General features: G+C 38.1%; 1 protein-coding gene across 5 annotated transcripts in view; it reads right to left on the reverse strand.

Annotated features, from left to right (window-relative positions):
* The window catches only part of MDN1 (midasin AAA ATPase 1), a 102,679-nt gene that overhangs the window by 59,847 nt on the left and 21,048 nt on the right, over positions 1–21,784 (reverse strand). For all 5 annotated transcript variants that reach the window (XR_012628088.1, XR_012628089.1, XM_074862068.1 and 2 more), the window contains 24 exons: positions 21,668–21,763; positions 20,478–20,590; positions 19,801–19,949; positions 19,641–19,701; positions 18,903–19,114; positions 17,313–17,416; positions 16,187–16,331; positions 14,701–14,797; positions 13,002–13,115; positions 12,207–12,354; positions 11,926–12,036; positions 10,934–11,085; positions 10,269–10,447; positions 9,698–9,906; positions 8,444–8,590; positions 7,553–7,694; positions 7,291–7,425; positions 7,076–7,214; positions 5,982–6,120; positions 5,756–5,886; positions 4,136–4,280; positions 2,903–3,032; positions 1,642–1,875; positions 670–867 (listed from right to left, as the gene is read on the reverse strand). Coding sequence is in view for 3 of the 5 variants with exons in the window: in XM_074862068.1 (XP_074718169.1) it covers positions 670–867; positions 1,642–1,875; positions 2,903–3,032; positions 4,136–4,280; positions 5,756–5,886; positions 5,982–6,120; positions 7,076–7,214; positions 7,291–7,425; positions 7,553–7,694; positions 8,444–8,590; positions 9,698–9,906; positions 10,269–10,447; positions 10,934–11,085; positions 11,926–12,036; positions 12,207–12,354; positions 13,002–13,115; positions 14,701–14,797; positions 16,187–16,331; positions 17,313–17,416; positions 18,903–19,114; positions 19,641–19,701; positions 19,801–19,949; positions 20,478–20,590; positions 21,668–21,763 (3,430 nt within the window). In the remaining 2 variants the exon portion in view is untranslated. The remainder of the gene's footprint in view (positions 1–669; positions 868–1,641; positions 1,876–2,902; positions 3,033–4,135; positions 4,281–5,755; positions 5,887–5,981; positions 6,121–7,075; positions 7,215–7,290; positions 7,426–7,552; positions 7,695–8,443; positions 8,591–9,697; positions 9,907–10,268; positions 10,448–10,933; positions 11,086–11,925; positions 12,037–12,206; positions 12,355–13,001; positions 13,116–14,700; positions 14,798–16,186; positions 16,332–17,312; positions 17,417–18,902; positions 19,115–19,640; positions 19,702–19,800; positions 19,950–20,477; positions 20,591–21,667; positions 21,764–21,784) is intronic.

A 21,784-nucleotide genomic window follows, 5' to 3' on the forward strand; every position in this document is an offset into this window, starting at 1 on the left:
ATGAATATCAAAATGTTCAAAGATGAATGATTAATACAGCGCTAGGTTAGCATAGTTCCATGTATTAAGAACTAACCAGCTGAACTAGAAGATCACAGTCATCACTTTTTAGTCCCATCACTGTATTTTAAGGGCAGAAATTTGCATTAATTCGTCACATTCAGGAACTGAAATGCAGAGACTAAATAATTTTGCAAAAATTGCAGCAAATCTTTGAGAGCCTACAGCAAGGAATGGCATTAGTCTCCATTCTGTTTAGCACTGTACCCAGGACCCCTGCTTCCCATGCTTTACACAAGAGCCAGGATGAACTGTAGCTTTAGTTAGTAAAAGTTAGCAGGCCTTCTGACCATGCAAAGTGACAGAAAATACAACTCAAAATTAAAGAAGCTTTGTTACACCGAAAATGTCTACTATAATCAGGCCATTAACCAGTAAATTTAAAAAGTCATGGAAGCAAGTAATTAACAGACGTGTCTTCTTAATAAATATGATTGAGCTGCAATCAACACACTTGGAGGCGGAAAAGGCATTTTTCTAAGGCTTGAGAACAAACTATAACTTCTTCTGTAATGGTTCAGGTGTCCTACTTGGATTTATTGAATAACAGAACTATTTGGAATAAAACCCATAGAATAAATGTCCACCCACTCCCACAAAGTCTCTTGCCTCTTGGAATAAAAAAGGGGTGGATTCCCATAAAGTTGTCCATCCACACAAACTCTTTCTCCTTTGTTCTGTCATAAATCTTTAGTTCATTCTTCTGATAATCAGTCAGCTCAAGGAATTGACTCATTTTCTCACATAAGAACATCAGGCATTTTTCACGTGCTAATAAAGCCGTATCAGCTGAACAGGAAGTTGTACCTGTAATTAGAAAAGTTAAGCGTACTTCACAAATATAACTAGACACAGTGATCTTACGACTAAGAAACACAGTTCATTCACAGGTGCCATTTTTGTGCAGTATTCTGTTTCAGGTTTATATTTCATGTAGGTGTTTTTGCTTGCCAGTGATTCCAGTACTATTTACCATGGACAAATTGTTGTGTGATCAACACAATTAAGGACACCTTATTTCCAAAACCCTTTCTTCTACCATCACTACCATCCTGATCCCTTGCCATAGTGCCCCCCCAGGCCCTCCTCCTTCCCTGCATTTCTTGTGACTTTTAACTTTTTCCCCACTCCCACATCTCCTGTTTATCAGCTGGGCCAAGGGTCAGACATGCAAAGATGCATTCTGAGATGCATGCATATCTGCATGATACAGGCTAGCATGCCCAGATGCTGACATGTGGGGTGGGAGAGAGAGAATAATATGTGGTCATGTAATTAAGTACCATATCAGTTCATAAGATACAATAAGCAATACAGGCTTTCTTAACTTGTGTGCTAGCCTTTGTAAAATTATTATTACTACCTCTAATTTACTTAAGCTTGGTGTTATTACTCAAACTCTTCCTACTGAAACACAAAAAAAGGCATATGAAGTACAGTATATTGTTAAATAGAAGTGAAAACTTCTTCTGGAAGAATTCCATGCTGCCCCAAAGCATTTTGTTTGCATTCTACTCAACAACATTAATACAAATACATACGTTCATATTTTCTGCTACCAAATGAGCACTGAAGATTTACCTGATCCTATTCCATCAATGTAAACCAAACAGGCAGCATGGATAAAAGACATCATTGGAGAAATGTAAAGAAGGCTATATTCCTTGGCAGAATTCGACTCTTCATCCTCTACCATGACATTCATAAAATTAACCCATGACAAGACATCTCGCACACTGAGAATACACTGGCGACCAAACTCTTGATTAATCAGCCATTCCACAAAGTCCATCATGAGCTCTGCTATGTCTGCCCCTGAAAAGACAGTAAAAAAATCAAAAGAGTTATCAAGTAACTTTATTGCTCATATCTACTATACTGCTGTATAAAAAGCATCACTAAAATAAGTACAGCTGTAATGCATGAGCAATGTGGATGGATGCTCTATGTTCTAACAGGCAGGGTAACTGAAGAGTAAGTCCATGCCTATGCTGTCATTACAGATCCTTTTAAATTCAAGTAACAAGACAGAACCAAGTGATTAATACTAACAGTGAAGCTGTTGGCAGAAAATGAAGGGCCAGTTCTTTCAACACCTTACACTGAAACTAGGATTGGGCACTGAAGGGCTGGGGATAATTCAACTACCTGGGCGGTGAAGTAAACACAGCCTTGAAGTTACTTCTGGCTAGCCATATAACACATACAATGAGGGAAGAACAAAGTCCAAAATATTTCGTAACTGTTTTCAGAGAGAGATGTACTTACAAGAAAAAGGGACTGTGGGAATACAACGGAAGATTGGCGAGGACTGTAAATAAACACGCTCAAGTGACTTGCAGCTGGGGTCTTGAAAAACACATATATCATACTAATTATTGTTTAGCTTTGTGTGCTTGACTGTGTTTAGATAACACAGGCCTGTGATAGACTCACAGGCACCTTATCGAACATCCTTCAGATTCCTGTCCTGATGCGGGAAAGATCAAAGCACAGTGGAAAGCTATGCCTGCAAAAGTCCCTGATATACACAGGCAGAAGCAGCAGGTTCGAGATCTTTTCCTTCTTTGCCTCTTTCTGGCTAGCAAGGACTGAGCTCTGTGGTGCTTGCATCCCTGCTTGTGTGCCTCTGCCTGGGTGCTGCTGTGGAGATCCCCCAGATCGTGAGGTAATGAGAATAAAATTACTCTTTGCATTTCAGCTGTGGTTTTGTGGTTGTTCCTGTGACCAGCCTCTGCTGGCTCACACAGGGACACAGTGGTGTAAATTCTGAGGAAAGTTTAGCAGCCTTCAAACTCTTGTTTCTTAATGTTTGAATACCAACACAGAGAGAAATACCCACCCTGATGGTTTATTCCACCCAGAGACAATCTTGGATGAAGATTGTGTTTTACTATCTGTATCAAATCATCACGGCCATTGCTTTGTGGACACCATATTTCTGTAAATCTGTTGCGCAATGCAGGAGAAAGCTGCAAACAAGCAGAATGACATAGCAACACAAGTTACATTACTTAAGGTGCAGTTAACTGATAGCCTTGTAGCCACAGTACTTGCAAACAATAGTGACCAAGCTAGACCTTTCCTTCTGATTTTGACAGAGTCACTTAGTAACAAAATCATTGAGAGAAAGTGGGTTTTAAGATTTCTAGTAGTGGCATCAGTGGAGTAAATGGCTTATAAAGAAAGTTCAAAAGAATACAGGAAGAAACCGAGCTGGTTTGCAAGCACCAAAACTCCATTTCATTCTAGGACATCATGTATCAAACAATGGCTATTGTAATCTCCCTTTGCTTGCAGAAGCAAACCACCATGTGCAAATTTGCCTTCAATTACAACTTGTTTCTGTAATTCCTCTCTTCCTCTGGCTGAATTAGTCAAGCAAAAATCACTAGCACAAACACAATGCAGAAATAAATCCCTTTTAAACACATGGCTTTACAATGAGTTGTTCTGTACTGTAGAAACCACTTTAAATGGAGTACCTATCTTCTTTTGGGTAAAAGAGCTTATAGTTCTTTTGTTTTAGTCCTAACTGCCGCCATTGCTTAAAAGTTTTGGTGTCTATTTTTTTTTAACCTGTCTTAAGTTATTTAAAGCGAAACTTCAGCAACAAGATTTTTTTCCTTTAATGAGAAAGATCTTTTGAGATGTCATGTTCATATTCACTTGGAATGATAAGACGACTTCTAACTGTCACTTTCTGAACAGCATTATGGAGAGAGAATACTCTATTATGCATCTTCATAATACTCTAGACTCATGTTAGAGCTGGATTTATGAGCCACATTTGCTGTACTTGAAGTATTCTACATATCAAGCCTACCTAGAGTATTTAGAGGCCTGAAGTTTTCTTTGACATTCTGCCGAGTATTGAATTATATTGTCAAAATGACAACACACAAAAGTGATGGAAACCATCTTAATCCTCCTTTAGAACAATGAAGCAAATGCCTACTAGGAAGCAATGGATGCCAGAATTGGCATGATGCATTTTTGCATTGCACCTCCACTCACTGAACAGTCAGTATGACCAGAAGATGCACGCTGTACCTCCAGTTGCTTTGACATTTACCTCTTTTTTCCCAAAGTCACCTCCTGGGTTCATGGTCGCAAGGATACGAAATTTCTTTCCTGCAACTAACAGTTCTACCTCATTCTCCTCATCATCTTGGCCACCTTTTTCAGCAAGTACCAACGTCTTTTCAGCTTCAAGAACGCTAGAGAGAAGGTTAAAAGAATTGGTTATTTTAAATTTCGTTTCACATTTCGAAAGGTCACTTAAAAATGAAAATCACATGAATTGGCCTGATTAAACTTTCATTGCCCCAGAATTCATATTAAAAATTTAAAATCTGTTCATCCTGTCCAACTGAGAACATTTCTGGTTTTGTTCAGAAGGAAACTCTACCCAACCCTGTTGATAAGGTTCAGTTCAAATAATCTGTCAAAAAACTTACCTAATAAAGTATATCTCTCTCACAGCTCTCTTTACAAAAGCAATGGCAAAATTTGTATTTATAGAAGCTAGATAAAGAAATCTGCACAATGAACCAGTCTTCAAGCTGACAGACTATACATCTGAGAAGCATTCTACTAGGTTTTTGTGGGTTTGGGACTGTTTTATTATCTGTACCTCACTGTACACTGAAAGCTGTAAAAGACTGAGCTGTTACCTGTTTAAAAAGATGCTACTTACTATCACTGTCAAAACAAAGAGGTTAACTGAACTTTAAGAAAGAATGATACAGTGAAAAAAACCCAGCTTGCAACAGAGAGGTTTTGGATATGGTAATAAAAATAGCTGCTAGTCATCTCAATATAATGGGTAATGGAAAAGACTAAAATGAGGGATACTGCTGCAAGCAGATAATGAAATTTATATTTTATTATTTTTTTACATCCACACAAGAGAGAAATAACAAGACTTTGTTTCTGGGATTTGACAAAATGCATCATTTTCAAGAGCTCACTGACAAACTGAAAATATTAATATTGTAGATAGTAAATTGGAGATTTTACTTTTAGTTTTATTTTCCAACTTGACTCATGCTGTAAACTGTCTTCAGATACTGTTTAAACTGTTTCAACTGAGCTAGGGTTTATGTTCTTTATTTCTTTATCCAGGGACATAATCTACTGAATAAAGTGATCCTTTCATCATCTTATATTTGTCCATGAAACAAATACAGCAATTTGAGTGCAGATCAGTCTGCAGCAGCACTATAAAACCAAATGGAAAGCAATGGCACCAACCAAAGCATTCAAAACTAACATAATCAGTGTACCAACGTATGTCAAGCAAACATATACATATCTGCTTTTTGATTGAAGCACCTTTTTATTTTTTCAGGTAAATTAAGACATCAAGACTTAGGCAAGGCAAAGCAGTTTCATCTTGTCTTACCTCCCAGCTGTAATTAAAATTACAAAGAGCAACAATTGTTTAAGTATTACTGTGATTAAAACTAGCATTTCTGACAGATGGATGACAATTAGAAAAACAAAGCAAACTGTCAAATAAGTTGAAATATGAACAAGGCCAGAGTTATTTGGGTCATTCTCCCTTTCAGTAAGAACCATGCGAATAAGAGAGCAGCTCACCCAGGCCAGGAAACAAATGTACCTAACGTTTATGTTTGCATAATGAATAGAAACATTGAGGATACTTAATACTAACACATTTAAGACATACCTGTTAAGTCGCTCTAGTACAGAATCATCAGCTAAAGAAATCTCATCAAGGAGAAAAAAACCCTCCTCCTTCATTGCTAAAACAAGAGGTCCATCACACCACTCAAAGAGTCTAGAACCATCAGGCTCCTCCTAAGAAACGAGAAAGGAAGTGAAGAGTCAGGAATAATCGCTACTTTTTGCTTCTATGGTCCCACTATCCAAACTACTATTGATGCAAGACAAACCTGGTCTCTTGACCTCTGTCTGACTGGTCGCAGTCCTCCCAGGAAGTCTGAAGTCTCCATATGCAAGTGGCAATTCACTGAGTATAGCTTCTGATTTGTTAATGCTGCAAAGATCTGACAAATGGTAGTTTTACCACACCTGCAACAAAGTAATTTAATTGAAAGGGAGGAATAAAAAAACCCTGAAACAGTCATCTCACTGTGGACAGGCTTCATACTTTCATTGAAGAGTTATGATGTAAAGGCCTAGCATGCAGCATGCCTCCTCCTCGTTTCCTTGAAAGAAACATGCAAAGTGACACCATTTTTGGCACAACTGTTGCTGACTTGCACAAGATGCCTTTAATTCAATTTAAATCAATATCTGCATTAATGGATTACTGCAGGTTCAAAGTCAAATTTATTTCAGCCTGCCCCTACAGGTACTCAAGTAGCCTAATATTTCACTAAACTGAAGATGCTGCATGTCTAGACCAAGTCTAAGTCTGAGGGAATAAACGCTGAGTACCTAGAGTTCTCATTTATTACACCTAAGTAATTCTAGTTCTCTCTTTTCTTGCATTTTTCTTCCCTTTTCTCCTATAAAAATTTGCTCTCCAAACTTATAACCAGCACAGGAGCAGCCAGTATCTACTTCCACAACCTACTTTACAGCATATAAGGCAGTGTCAGGGGGGAGAAGTAGTAGCAAGGCTATATTCAAGCTCTTAAAACACGTAAAGCGAATGTACTCTCAAACAGAAAAATCTCACAATTACCCAAAAGCAGCCTCTCCAGTGAGGCACAGTGAGATTCTACACGGCACCTTGTGAAAGGTGGGGGACAGAAGTCAGCTCACTTCAATTTTACTACTTTTTATATAATTTCTGTGTATTATGTATAATGAAGATAATCTCATTAAAGACTTGTGCTGAAAGAGATATAATTGCTTCCTCTCAAAAGGGAGCTGTGAAAAACAGTAGTTGCAAGTCTGCCATGACAGAGGTTTAAATGTCCCAGATCAAAGCAGCGCTGAAGCCTGCACAATTGTTTTGTGTCTGACTCAGTGGCTGGTGCAGCACTACAAAGGACTGCATCATAAAAAGCAAGGTTACCCAGTGTCTCCCACCAGCAGTACTGGTTCACCAAACTCCAGGGCTCGTCCCACCAAAATAGCAAGTCTCCTCATCCCTTGAGTCCAGACAATATGGTTAAAATCTCTGTCCATCACTGACATCCGCATGGAGGATTTAGCTGTACAACACAAAGCAATCCATCAGCCTCAGTCACATCTAGAGAACTACAAGTGTGGTCCTTCTAGGAAACTCACCCAGTAACTTTTTGACACTTTCCCCTGAGAAGAGAGACTCTGGGTATAGTTTTTTCTTGAAGTGTTTTTCAAGGACACTCTGAATAACATCCACCTCCTCCTGTTTCCTGACTCTGCCTGCCAGAAGCATAAAACCTACAAAACAGAGGAACAGAGGAAACAATTACTAACTGGTTAATCAGTCACAAAAAATTATACTTAAGAACTAGAGTTAGAATGCAATTCTACAGACACTTTAAAAACCTGAGGTAGCAGGGCTCACCATCATTTGCTAAGTGCTGAAGCCAGTCATACTCCTTCTCCAGCTGTTCTGCCAACCTGTACCTTTCAGCCCAGCGAAACAGATCCCTCAGGGTAATGAACCCATGCTTCCCAGCAAACACCGTCGAACCTCTGCGGTAAGACTGTCACAAGAACAAAACGTGAGCCATTTTTCATGAACCTGTCCAAATACTTAAAGCAAAGCTGATCAGAGCTCTCTTATGTAACACTTCAAACAAACTGTATGAAAAAAAGTCTAGTACAGTCACAACTCCCAGACTCTAATTACCTTTAAGGAGGTATTTGATAGGTACCAGGAACAAAATAATATAGATAATAATAAATAAAAATACTAAGAAGAAAATAGGTATCTGAAATAAAATAAAATCCAAGCAAAAGACTAGGTTTTACACCAAAACGTATGTTAGCACTTTGAAGTGTGCTCTTGTTTGTGCTGCTGCAATTGCCTTTAAATACAAGACAGTCTTAGCTACATACTAAGTGTTAAATGCCTGTTAAACACAGGACTGCCAGAACACATCCAAAATTATTGCTTAAAAATAACACCAAATTTAGCATAACCTAAAGACAGCTACAAATTCAATACTGTACTTTGGATCCAGAGCAAGGGATTATTCTACACATCAAATCCCAAGGCCTTTGGTTATTAATTTTTTTGCTGCTAACCTTCTCTCAAGTCTGACATCACCTTCCCTGTTCTCTATCCTAACCACTGAACTAAGTACTTCAGTCGGTTCTCTTCCATCAATTATGGTTTAAGTTTTTAAATATGTGTCAGTTAGCAACACCTCCCTCCCACAAAGGAATTTCTATTACTTTGTGCTGAAATATGTTTGCATGTCTTCTACAAAGAGAAGAAAGACTCTCATACTTGCAGGTCTAACATGACTTTGACAAGCTTGCTGCAATAAGAAGGTGGCAAACTGCATCGCTTGTGAAGGATGGTTTCCAGTTCAGCACTTGGCAGTTCATCAAAATGCAGTTCCACAAAACGATTTCTGAAGGCTCTGGACAAAACCTAAAATATGAGAACATACTACTGCTTGAACCTTTTCCTTTGATACTCCTCATGTTATATATCTTCCTCTACACATCCAAAGGAAATATGGATAGTGTCATAGCATACAAATTAGCACATAGACAGAAACGTTGAAAGCAAGCATAAGATACAGTCTGTATGAGGACAAGAGCTTTAAAACCTGTTGTGTTCTAACCATGGTAGGCAGCTAAGTACCTAACAGCCACTTGCTCACTCCCTCTGCAGTGGGATGGGGGAGAGAATCAGGAGGGTAAAAGTGAGAAAACTTGTGGGTTGAGATAAAGACAGTTTCATTGGTAAAACAAAAGGTGCGTGCACAAGCAAAGCAAAATTATGAATTCATTCACCACTTCCCATCAGCAGGCAGGTGTTCAGCCATTTCGAGGAAATCAAGGCTTCATCATGAGTAATAGTTATATGAGGAAACAAATACCAAAAAAACTCCTCTTGCTCCTTCTCCCCCCAGTTTTTACTGATGAGCATGACATCGTATGGTCTGGGATATCCCTTTGATCAGTTGGGGTCAGCTGTCCCAGCTGTGTCCCCTCCCAACCTCTTGTGCACCCCCAGCCCACTCGCTGGTGAGGTGGGGCGAGAAGCAGAAAAGCCCCTGACTCTGTGTAAGCACTGCTCAGCAATAACAAAAACATCTCTGTATTATCAACACTCCTCTGGTCACAAATCCAAAACACAGCACCATACCAGTCACTATGAAGAAAATTAACTATTCCAGCCAAAATCAGTACAAAATGGACATCAGTAGCTTAAGTCAAATCTCTCCTCTGGTGCTCTTGAGCAAGAGATGCTGAGTCAAATATAATATACATGAACTCCAGTTCAGTAAAGCACTTAACTCTCAATTACGCAAAATGAATTAGAAATTTGGTACCTGGAAAACAAGCAACTAACCTAAACAGAACCCAGCTGTACTGAAAGTTAGTCCACCGCCACCTCAACTCTCTACCTCTTGAGAGTTTCGTGTCAATTCTGTGCTATGCATCAGAAAGTTTTCACATCACACTTCTATGTACAAGAGAGATTCATTCCCTAGAGTTGTAGCTACTCAAAGGAAGAGATCATACAAACCTTTCTGCCACCATAGAGTCCTGGGGGATTCTGTGTAGCAAACAGCATGAAGCGAGGGTGAGCTTTGACAACTTCCTGGGTCTCTGTAATGAACAGCTCTCTGTTATCATCCAGCAAACGGTTGAGAGCCTCCAGAACATCAGTGGGAGCCAAATTCAATTCATCTAGAACAATCCAGTAACCCTTTCGCATTGCATCTATGAGAATGCCTTGGAGGAAACAGAAAAAAATCATAGTTAAACATCTAACAAACTAAATCTAACAGAAGCATGCATTCAGATACTTTTAGCAACCAGTTTTCACTTTGTATAAATGCTAATCCAGAGACGGAAGCAACAGTATTAATTTGTTGAATTATCTTCTATACGTCCAATAGGACAAGTACAATGAGACAAACATGAACCCTTAAGAATTCACTGAAATTCACATAAGTGATTATCGTTAATATGCAACTACTAACTTTATGACAGGTCATCTCTTTGTCATAAAACAGACAAGTTAAGCATAAAAGAAGAAAAAAAAGCTGTGAAGTGAGACAGGAATTTGAAGTAAACATAATATGTCCACCCACCTTCCTTAAATATCAACTTCCCAGAGGCGTCCGATGTATAACAGCCAATATATTCCTGGATGTCAGTGTGCTCATGGTTGTTAATCCGTACACAATGATTCCCAGTAGCAGCAGCCAGCCAGCGAATTAAACTGGTTTTACCAACAGAGGTCTCTCCTTGAATCAGTACTGGATGAGTCCTAAAAGGGATAACCAAAATAGTGGTTTAGAAGCACATGGCATGTTTCTCATATACAAGATATCAAGATTATTTGAAATTTTCACAGATCTACATCACCAAACTACATTACCAAAGTATCACCACTTAATTCACTGGGAGTATCCAATATCATACACTAAGAGGGGAACATAAGTAACTGTACACTCAAGTGCTAACTGCTACCCTTGAAGCTTTACATGTCAGTGTGAGATAAGCAGGTTATTCTAACTGCAAATTTCTAGATTATAATTTAAATAAAGCTAGGTATGGCAGTAAGATGGTTTAAGGAGACAAGAAACACATGTATGTATGTCAAGTCACTGCATAATGAAAAGTTAACTGTAAAGTAGAAGGAAAATAGACATTACTCATGCCAAACAATGAAGGCTAGACAGGTACCAACATGTGAGGCCCAAATAAACACCTTTAACTTTGTTTTTTAATGGAAAAGTTGAAACAGACTTACCCTGCAGACACAACTCTGGCAATGTCTTTCAGATTAAGCTTAACTGAAGGGGTTAGCACATAAGTCTCATCTACAGCAGGCTCTTTATCCCCAGCTGAAATCCAGTATCCTTCTATAAGTACAAATCTCCCTCCTTGGGGTTTTGGTATTTGCTAAGGAGACATGACAGAAATAACAGATTATACAAATAGGTTTCAATTTGCTAATGAAGACAACTACTGTTACACCACTGCAACGTATTCTGTAGGAAGTCATTTTAAATTAATCCCTGAGCACTTCTGCAGTAAACACTGTGCCCTTGTCACAGAATGCAAATTACAGGAAAAGCCTGACCAGATTATTTCAAGGTCATAAAGCAGGAATCTTTGCCGGTGCCATGAAGATAAAAATGTCTCAAGACATTTTAGCACTGAATTTTGAAGTACACTTCCAAGCAGGAAACTGGCTTTTACCTCCTTATATTCATACATGTTTTCTAATATGAAGAGTTTTATTCTGAAATAAATACCTATCTCTTACAACTGGCTTCCCCATTCCACCTGCCCAGTCCCCCATGCAAACTCATGCTGGGCTCCCAGCACTAGTGAGATTCGTCTTTTCCCATTAGAGACAAAGCACAGATGTTTGCTTTGCATCCATATGTTCTGCATTCGGAGTCCAAAAACAAAAAGCCTGTGAAAGCTCCTCTAAACGTCTGTGAAAGCTTTACAGTTGGAGTCATTGTATTAAGCTGCCCACACTCCACAGTGCTGTAATTATTCAGACTTCCACATTTTTTCAAATTAACAAATAAACTAGCTAACATATGGGCATTTCAAGCAGAAGTAAAAACCTACAAAGGAGCAGTATTAATTTTTTTTCCTAGTTCTTATCTTTACAAGATGAAAAACTGAACTGTGAGAAGGAAACGTAGAGGAAAAAGGCAGAGAAGACAACTCAGAATAAATTCTACTCTGAATACTGAACAGCTCTGTATAGGCTTTGTTACCTACCTGCTTGAGAAGGCTTTTGATGTTGCCAGAGACTATATGCTGGCAAATTAGCTTTTGAACTACTGGGTGAGAACCTCTGTCAAGCTGTGTCAGGAAACTCAAACAGAAGCCCTAAGAAGAATAATTATTTTCAGTGATAAAATGAAAAATCATTAGGAAAAAGACCATAACAGATTAAAGAATCATTTCTGTTCAATACTGCAATTAGAAGAGATGATTATCCTTTACCCAAACAGTCTTAGTGAATACACACTGAAACAAACCCCAACATAGGTAATCACCTCATACAGTGAGCGTGGTATGCTGCTACATGGATTAGATGCTGCAAACCTCAATGCTCTGCAAAGTGTACGGAGACTATAGTGAGGTCTGTGGCCAGTTCCATCCACCAGCTTTGTTTCTGCTTCCTTTCTCACAGACAAATAAAAACTGCAAAAACAAAGAGTTACATAGTGCTGTTACTGATCAGATCATTGTTCTAAGGAGTGAAACACAAAGTATGAACACTTAAGCTTATCTCCAACTGCCACTTTTTCTAAAAGCTCCAGGTTAGGAAAGCCATGCCAAACTCTGCCATCTGTACAATCAGTGAAGCAAAGCAATAGAATATTTTAGAACCGTATTTTTTGAGAGAGCTTGATATCCAGAGAATGACTATAAACTCTAAGTGTCCTAAACATGTAACTGCTCTTCAGGTTAATGCAGTGAGATAGTATGCCTTAAACTAGGGGAAAGAGAGGTAACAATAAAACACACAAGACTTTCACTGGTATGATCTACAGAAACAAACCATTTTAGTCTCTCAGATGGGAAAGAGGACTGCAACAATGCTTTTTAACTGGTGCCACCAAGAAAGTAATTCTGAATAAGAAACAGTAAATCTCCTCCCCACAAGTCCAGAAACCCTCAGAACAAAGGGGATGGATGCCTACCCTCTTCTTTTTCCTAAGACTATGCAAACTGCTGCATAATGAACATTAGTGATTCCCAAAACAGTCTAACACCAGACTACAGTTATATTCTTTCTTTTTGTGCCTTATTCCATCAAGGATTTGAAGAGATTACAACCAACTTACTTCACAATTCCTTGCACCGTATTTTTGTTCACATTCAAGCCTCTCAGATAATCCATGATAAGAACTTGCAAGTCTCCTTCATTTCTCAATTCTTCTACATAAAGTTCAGTAAACCTGTAAGAATCAAATCAATCCATAACGCTTAGACATCTGACCACATTAAAAAAAAGTTATATCATTCTCATAGTACCTAACATTTAAAATTTTGTAAGCAACAGAATACTGACTTGTCAAACTACCTAGAGATAGACTCAAGAACCGGAGTAATAAAAATAAAGGTATTACTAATACTGTCAAGTAATTTATCTGAATTATTTTCACTAGACTGAAAATGAACAATTTGCAATAGATATCCAAACATTACGGCCTGAACACTGGAGCACAGACACAGCAGGAGCACTTTTCAAAACGGACTCTCTAATGATCTCTATTTTAAACAGTGGACACTTATGAGATATCTCCCATTCTAGTTTTGTTATGACTAGCATGTCCAGGTTGTTTTCTACTTTTACAAATATCCAGCTCAGCAGTGATGAGAAAACTTGACTATAAGCCAAGGAGAATTAGCAGAAAAATATGTACTCAGAAAAGTTCTGAGTATCTTTAAATACGTCAGAGTGTTTCACATTTAGTACACTACACCGGAAGCTCTATGTTTTAGTTAACAAACATATTTTCTAACCATTAGTTAGTCCAGCCTATTTGCATCAGGTGTTAAATATGAGTCTGCAGCCCTTCCATACCATGCATTACAACTGCAAACAATAGTTCAGGACACACCACAGCAAACCCAAACCAATTGAGCAATATCATTAACTTCTGAGGGGTGGATGTTTTTGCCAAATGCAAATATAAATTCATTTAAACTTAACAAGCCATGCTGAAGCTGAAGTTTCCTTTCTTCTGTATTATACTCACTCTTTCCTTTCACTACTAAGCAAGGAGAGCTAACAGCAATAAAACCTTACTTTGTCACTGACAACTACAAACAGGTAGTTACATATAGTCAGTGCATCTCCACAGTCTTGCACAGTGTTTATGAATCTGGTAAGGGACTACACACTTGCAACTTTTGGTACTCATGAGGGAAACTGCATCAAATACAAGCAGAGTATCTTTGCATTCAGGAACAGGTAGTACTGAAGAATGGATTTGCCACAACTCCAATTTCCTGGCCACAGCTTCAATGTTTGAAGATCACACATCAAGTATTTGGAATGTCACACCATGCTCCACCATGCAAACCACTTTCCTTCTGAGTGAACAAGGCTGGATATACAGCTTTTTGCAACGATCATCAACACTTCTGAGTTATCAAGAGAAAGGTTGCTGAACAGACACAAAGCACTTGTCTTTATTATCCCCATCAGGAACATAAACTGCTGCAGTAGCATTCCCAGGCAGTGACAGCTTAATTGTAAAGAATGATCATTCCCCTACCCCCAGTGACAACACTCTACACTACTGCCAGACCATTTGCTCATGCTCAGCAACTTTACAGAATTATTTTCCTGATGTTATTTAATGAAAAACCTTCACCATGGTGTGGAAAAGACCTCTCACAGGAAGTTAATTTGAGTACAGACTTATATCCTCAGGCTTCAAATAAGGCATTCTTCACTGGGTCAACTCACGAAGCTAGCTAAACTCGGAAATAGACAGTGACTAAGTATTTTGTCACAGAATCATTGTTTTCTACCTATTTCTTATTCCTGGAGGAAGATTTCTCTTTCCAACATCTGTAGCTGGATTCATGCATGCAAATAAGCGAAAATCAGGGTGACGGACAAGAGGCTCTAAAGGAAAACAGAAAGAAAAGACAAAAGGTTAATGCTAAACAAAGGATATTTATCATGTTAAATGAGGTATATTTCATCTAAGCCAGTTTTCTACTATAGCACTACTCAATTTTCTTAAAATGCCGGGGTGAAAAGTTTTTAGATAATAAACTCATGTTAATTTTATCAGAAGTACCTCTGCATCTTCACAACAGCCACAGGCAAGTGAAACCCTAACTTTTATTTGTGCGTAGCAGGATGTTTTAACACCACAAAATATTTCAAAAATTATATAAACCCTAACTTGGAACTCCTTTTGTCTCTTTCAGAACAATGGCCAGTGCTTCCTTCGGCCAGGAAGAAAACCCAGCCTAGGAAGCTCATACAACACTTGTCTCTTATCTGTAGCTTCAGAAAACAATATTCTGCAATTGCATTTTTCACCTTTACATCTGTACTGAGTCTGGCTGGGAAGGAGTTAACTTTCTTCAGAGCAGCCCCTGTGGTGCTGCTGAGAACACACCAATGTCTTGGCTATTGCTGAATTGTGCTGGCACAGCATCAAGGCTTTCTCTTTTTCCCCACTCTGCCCTTCCTCCCCCAGCAACTAGGCTGTGAGTGAGCAAAAAGCTGGGAGAGAACACTGTAGGGACAGCTGACTAAACTGGCCAAAGTGGTATTTCCTGACATGTAACATCATGCTCAGCAATAAGCACTGGGGTAGAGGAAGAAGGGGGTGGTGATTTTTGTCTTCCAAGGTGGCTGTCACTTAAAGACTGGCTGGACTTTAGTCTGCTTGGGGAAGCTGCTTAGTGACTGGCTTTGCATTACTTGTTTCACATCAGTTTTATTGGTTTTGCTCTTCTTACTTTCTCCCCTCATCCTGCTGAGGGGTGGTGGGGTGGGAGGAGTGAGTAAGCAGCTGTATGGGTGCTTAGCTGCTGGCTGGGATCAACCCACAAGGGCTCAGAAAAAGCAAAGGCTTTGTACGCATATTTCTAGCTAGAGAATATATTTGCAGGATCAGTGAAAGACAGTTACTACAGTAGCAACTGAACCTCATGTCCCATGCTCTTATCTGTCAAGCTAACCAGCTTTATTTAAGAAAAAGTTACACTCCTTCAATAGTCTTCAGAGACAGCAATGCTTACTGAGGGCACTAGAGAGATCTGCTCCTTGTAAAGTCCAAAGAAGTAGAGTTTCTGCATGCTGAAATCTCCTGAGCCACAGTGAATTAAAACTCCCACTTCCTGAATAAAAGTATGAAGTCTAGAAAGAACACGTTATTCTCTTCTGCACACATTCGTTTTAATAGTAAATGTTCTCAATTTATTTTGAGCCATATAGGACAGGGAATTCAACTACCTGGTTTGCAAGGTATAGCATAAGCAAGCACAGAAATAGTACCTGTGTCTCCTCTGTCTAATAACACCAGCGACCCAGATGATCCTTCCAATAATCCACTCAGGCACTCTAAAGTCTCTGCTGCAGCCAAGTTAATCTCATCCAATAAAATCCACTCTCCTTTTTTTACTGCTTGTGCCAGAGTACCCTAAAAATAAGATCAATTTGTTAATCACGTCACCAGCAATGAAATATCAGCTGAAGCATCTGTGTACTGGAAATACTTGTTCTGCAGTCTATGGGTTGATTAGACAAATGGCAATTCCAGACCTTTTACAGAAATAACAGGTTTACTGCTCTCCCTCAATAATATCAATTATTTTGCAAGTCACAGAAGCCAGACAGTTATCACCATTATCAGTTGCCATTTAGACTGGCTCAGATAGAACAGAATTAAGGTCTCTTATTTGTGCAATGCTGCCTGTCAGTGATATCTATCACTGTGGTGCATAAGCTTCGTTGACACCGCGATGAGAATAAAGACAGTTAGTCTGTCTTTATTATTAGACACAAGCAATATTACATTCCTCAGGGAACTATATCTTATTAATTATAACTATATTTAAGTCAGAGGTTCTCCAACTATTCATACAGCCATATTTTAGAAAAAGGACTGGTCAACGTTTTACGTATTTTACATAAAATTGGAGTGCATATATTCAGACTAACAGAGTGACAAGGAAGAAACACGCATAAACCATCACCGTTTCCCTAATCACACTTAATGTCATTAGAATATTATACCATGGGTTTGAAACATTAAAAAAAAAAAAAAAAAAATCACTTCTAGATAAACAGCAGTGATTCTTAATATTAAATCCTTCACAGGAATCCCTAGGCAGAGACTGGTCAAGATGATATGACATACTGCTGATACTCTTTTATCATAACAGTTCTAATTCCTGTTATACAGCATTGAATTAATGTGTTACCACAAAACATTCTCCCACTCCGCATCTAACCACCGCCTCCTTGAAGTAGCACACTTCATTCCACAGAGTTAGCATGGAACAAGTTTTACTTCACAGCAGGATTATTGCCAGGAAGTTATTTATATAATACTGATTGCAAAGTCTTTTAAATGCTTCTCCTTAATCTTCCTAGCATCAAAATGCAAATCTCTAAATACCTCAACAAATGCAAATAGCAGAGCATTTTCTGTCATTTTCATCTGTTGATGAGCATGATTCAGTTTAAGACCAAATGCCTCCCACTTTTCCTTCAGTGGTGAGCCTGTAAGAAAAAAAAAATTAAGCTTGTACCATCAGAACAACAGCATAAAAAATGTTTAACAGTGTTTTAATCAAGCTTTTTCAAGCACAGTGATACAAGAGTAAACTTGGCTGAACAAAGAAAACATTCAAGTTCTACAGATGACATCTCATGAATTAAAAATAAATAAATTTTGCTGGTTTGTTTTTGGTTGTTTGGTTTTTTGTTTCTTTTAATTTAGCTGAACACTATTGACATATGGGTACAGATAATTTGCTATTCACTCCAGCATGTCCTAGCTTAGGAACAAATACTTATGCTGTACTTGGTTCCAGCATGACTGTTACCAATCTCCAACTCCCAGAGACAGAAAGAGACATCTCAGAAAAATAAATCCAAATTTACAAACCTTATGACAGAACAGATTAACAACGAACACTTCAGCATCAGTAAAACCACTGTTGCTTATCAGTTATGACATTACTTACTATTGCACTTATTTCAGTTATTTGTTTAAAGTCACAGCCTGAGGTATATGCAGCATCATAATGACTTCAGTCACTAGCTTTGCAGGTTACAGATTTCAGCTTGTCTTTATTTGAGGATTGCCAATACTTGCAACAAGTAGTCTTTAAAACCTCCTTTTTTTTTTTTTTTTTTTTTTACATTTTTAGGCATTTATTTTAATATCTGCATATTCAGAAAAAACAGTTAAAAGAATAGGGGAGACAAAATTCATAATTAAGTTTACTTGCCCACCCTGAATGAAAGCTACAACCTCACTCGTTCAGTGGGTCTAGAAACAGAAACCACTCTGTGCAAGGCAAAGTATCAATATTGCCTCTGTCCCAAATGGGTTGTGAAGTATAAAACAAGAAAAACTGTTATTTGGAGACACAACCACAATGAAACAAAGTAAAGCACTGGGCAAATCAGTATCACTGACAGTGAAATCAAGCCATTAGCAAGCTCTTAAAAGTCATTACCACCTTAAAAGAGCTATTACTTTGGGTTTGTGTTTTTTTGGTTGTTGGTGTTTTTAAAATAGGATGTATTTGTGAGACCTAAGGAGGTTCCAGGACTTAAAGAAAGTATGAATGCATTCACAAGGAAGAATGACACACAAACAACCTGGACTGTTTACCAACACAGCAACAAGTAAGTGCTGAATGAAGATCAGATGTCAAGGGCACCATAGGTCAGACAAGTCAACCTTCACACTGTCAGACATAGCTAACAGCAGTGCCGAGTTTGAAAACGGAGAAAAAATAATGAAAACACAAAAAAACAACCACTATTCTAACAGTATTTTCAATGTCTTGTTTTAGACAGAGAATGCATTTTTTGAAACCAGAAGAAGAGATGTAATAAAGGGGGAATAAAAAAACCCCAAAAAAATCCACCCATAAACAAACCCAAATTCAACGAACAAAAAATTCACCACTATTTATCTACTCCGCAATGGTTCACCACTAATGATGTGTGTTTGATCAGTCTGAGTTCTCACCAGATGCATTTTCTTTTGCTTCCTTATTAATAGCAGATTTATGAATATGCTGCATTAGTTTTAGCAGATCATGCCAACGTTTCTGCCTGTAGCAGGTCTGAATGTGTCCCAAGAATGTTTGATTTTTCTTCCTAGAGAATGTCTGAGAAAAGAGTTCTTCAAAAGACTCTCGCAGAGGTAGCCAGATCAGCCTGTTATCCACAGGCTTGTAACTGAAGAGAAGCAAAAGAGTAATTACTTATTAGTGACACAGAAACTAGCATCTGTGAATGAAAAAAAACCCAGTTACTGAAACAACAATATTACGCATGAAGGAATCCTGGTTTCAGCATTTTACTCAACTAACAAAGTAAAATTGCACATATTTAAATGCACCTTATGCAGTGATTTTATAAAGACAGGACCACCCTGATAAGTAAAATATTTTTACTACTACCAACCAGTATGTCCAGTGAATATTACATCATATTTATATTGAACAGCTTACCCATTTTTAAAGAGACATTGGGTTCTGCTTTTAAATGACTTCATCACATACAGATGTGCAGACAATTCAGTGAAACTGACCCTGTTCTTCAGCAAGGACAAGGAGCTTTCTGCATGCAAGCACGTTTCTTAAGACATTTATGCTACTACTATGATACAGATACGTGGTGACAACACAACTATACGTGCGTTAGAAGCTTGTTCCGATACTGCCAATTTGTTATGCAGAACAAACAGTAGTCAGTGACTCACCCCCCTAACAGATCTGCAGTGTCACTTTGTTGGTTCATGTTGATAACCCTCAAATGGTGTCCTTGAAACAGAAATAGAAAGTACCATCAACTTGTAGGGTTTTTTGTTTGTTTGCTGTTTTTTAACTCTTCATACAAGTTAGTCTTCAAACTTTATTTACCTGTAATATGAGCAAGATACTGAACAGTTGACGTTTTGCCAGTTCCTGTTTCACCAACCAAAAGAACAGGCTCTCCTTTGACAACACAAACTGCAAGCTGTTCAATCAATACTGCAGATGGCCGTGTGGCAGCAAAGGTTTGTCTTGCTCTGAAAAAACAAAGGAAGCAACTCAAGACCCTGATCTATCAAGTAGCTCATTTCAATTTTACCTTCATTATTTTAGAGGGGTGGTGGAATTTAGGATTTATTTTTTTTAATTAAATATAGGTTTGGAAAAAATTAGTTTCAAGATACCCATATAAGATACTTATTTTTCTCAAGATACAACCTAGAAATTCAGGGCTTCCGAAGAATGTCTTGGCCAGTGGAGTTAGGGCCACATACTACAAAAATCTCCCTTTACAGAGATAGGTTCATCAAAATCTTATTATAAGAGCTGTGGATCCACACTGCTTTGAAGAAACTAGTTTAAGAGAAGCTGAAAATATCCATGCTTTGGCTGCCAGAAGTGTGATGTAGACAGCCTTAAAGATACACAAGGTAGAACTGAGATCATCGTGTTTCTTTCATTTGAGTGAGACTATCCAATTTGTATGTTTTAAGCCTGTGACTTCCAATCTCTTCTATCCCACCACAAAGTATTTTGATTCATATGGAAGCTACAAGATATTCTACCTTTGTACAGTGAGAACCTGGGTTTGTTTCTTCATGAGATGCACTCTTCCAACAGAGACTTCTTGCTCCCGTATTAGAATTTCCGGTTTATACAGTTCACAAAAGAACTCCACCTGCGAAGAAAGCATCAACATTTCCAATTCTAATCTTGCCTACAACATCACACTAAGAACACCCATGCCATGCTACCAGTATTACTTGGCAGCAAGCTAATTTTTCATGGTAACATTTCATATTTTGCAGGTTTTACGTACTTGTCACCTAAAATACCAAAGGACCTCAGAAGTGTTATTGTCTGTACAAACAGCGTCTTACCATTTAATAACTTGCTAATGGGTCTACACCACTATATTTCTACTTCATCTACTTCCATGGTAGTTGAACTACATAAACTTGAACCTGGGAACAGTTATCTTAACTAATAATAAACAAACAACCTCCCTCAAAAAAACCTTGGTAAATATCTCTGTGTAAACAAGGCTATTTCGCCATTGGCAGAGGATAATACATTCCTGTATTGAAATAATGCAAAGGAAGAATGACAAATAGAAAAATCCATAGAAGTTTCAGGGATCTGTCTGTCCACACAGCTGACAAGTTTTTCCATCTTAAAGTAACAAAGGAGGGAATTTTCTTTGCAATCAAACTTCTGTAGTCATAAATAGTTGACAAAGTAATGATTTAGTTTAACTCAGCCATTTACGTCACACGCTATTAATACATAGAGAGTTACTATCCTCTAGAGAGGTACTTGATTTTGGAATCAATGATTACAGAACAAGTAGTAAGGAAGTTCATGTTTCTCTCTGATCTCTTTGTTTAAGTGATTAAAGTTCTCTGTAACCGCCAATGAAAAAACACAGTCTTTACTACATTGTGCATCTAGCAGTATCGTGTGCTTAGGCAACTGTGCTGTTCCAACTCTGAGATCCTTCTTTTGCATGATGAGGCCATTTGCAATCTACTCTAAAACAGTTTCACAGGAACTTTCAGAGAAAAAAATGCAGCTGAAAATAAAACAGGAGAAAAAAGTAGATCCCGGGATAGCACAGACAGCAAAAAAAGTGTTTGGGACAGAGAGGTAGGCATAATTTTTAAGAAAAATAGCAGACATTTAAATTAATCACTAGAAAAATTGCAAGTTACAGACTATCACCAATAAACATCATGTTAATTATAGCTCAACATACCTTTTTCTTGGAAATGTTTAGTTTGCTTCCAATAACTTTAGCCATTTTCTGTCTGCTCCCTTGGTTGGACAGCATAGCTGTGAAACAGTCCAATGCCTGTCAAGAGGAAAACAAATC

This window comes from Strix uralensis, chromosome 3 (assembly GCF_047716275.1).
Source record: "Strix uralensis isolate ZFMK-TIS-50842 chromosome 3, bStrUra1, whole genome shotgun sequence".
NCBI lineage: Eukaryota > Metazoa > Chordata > Aves > Strigiformes > Strigidae > Strix > Strix uralensis.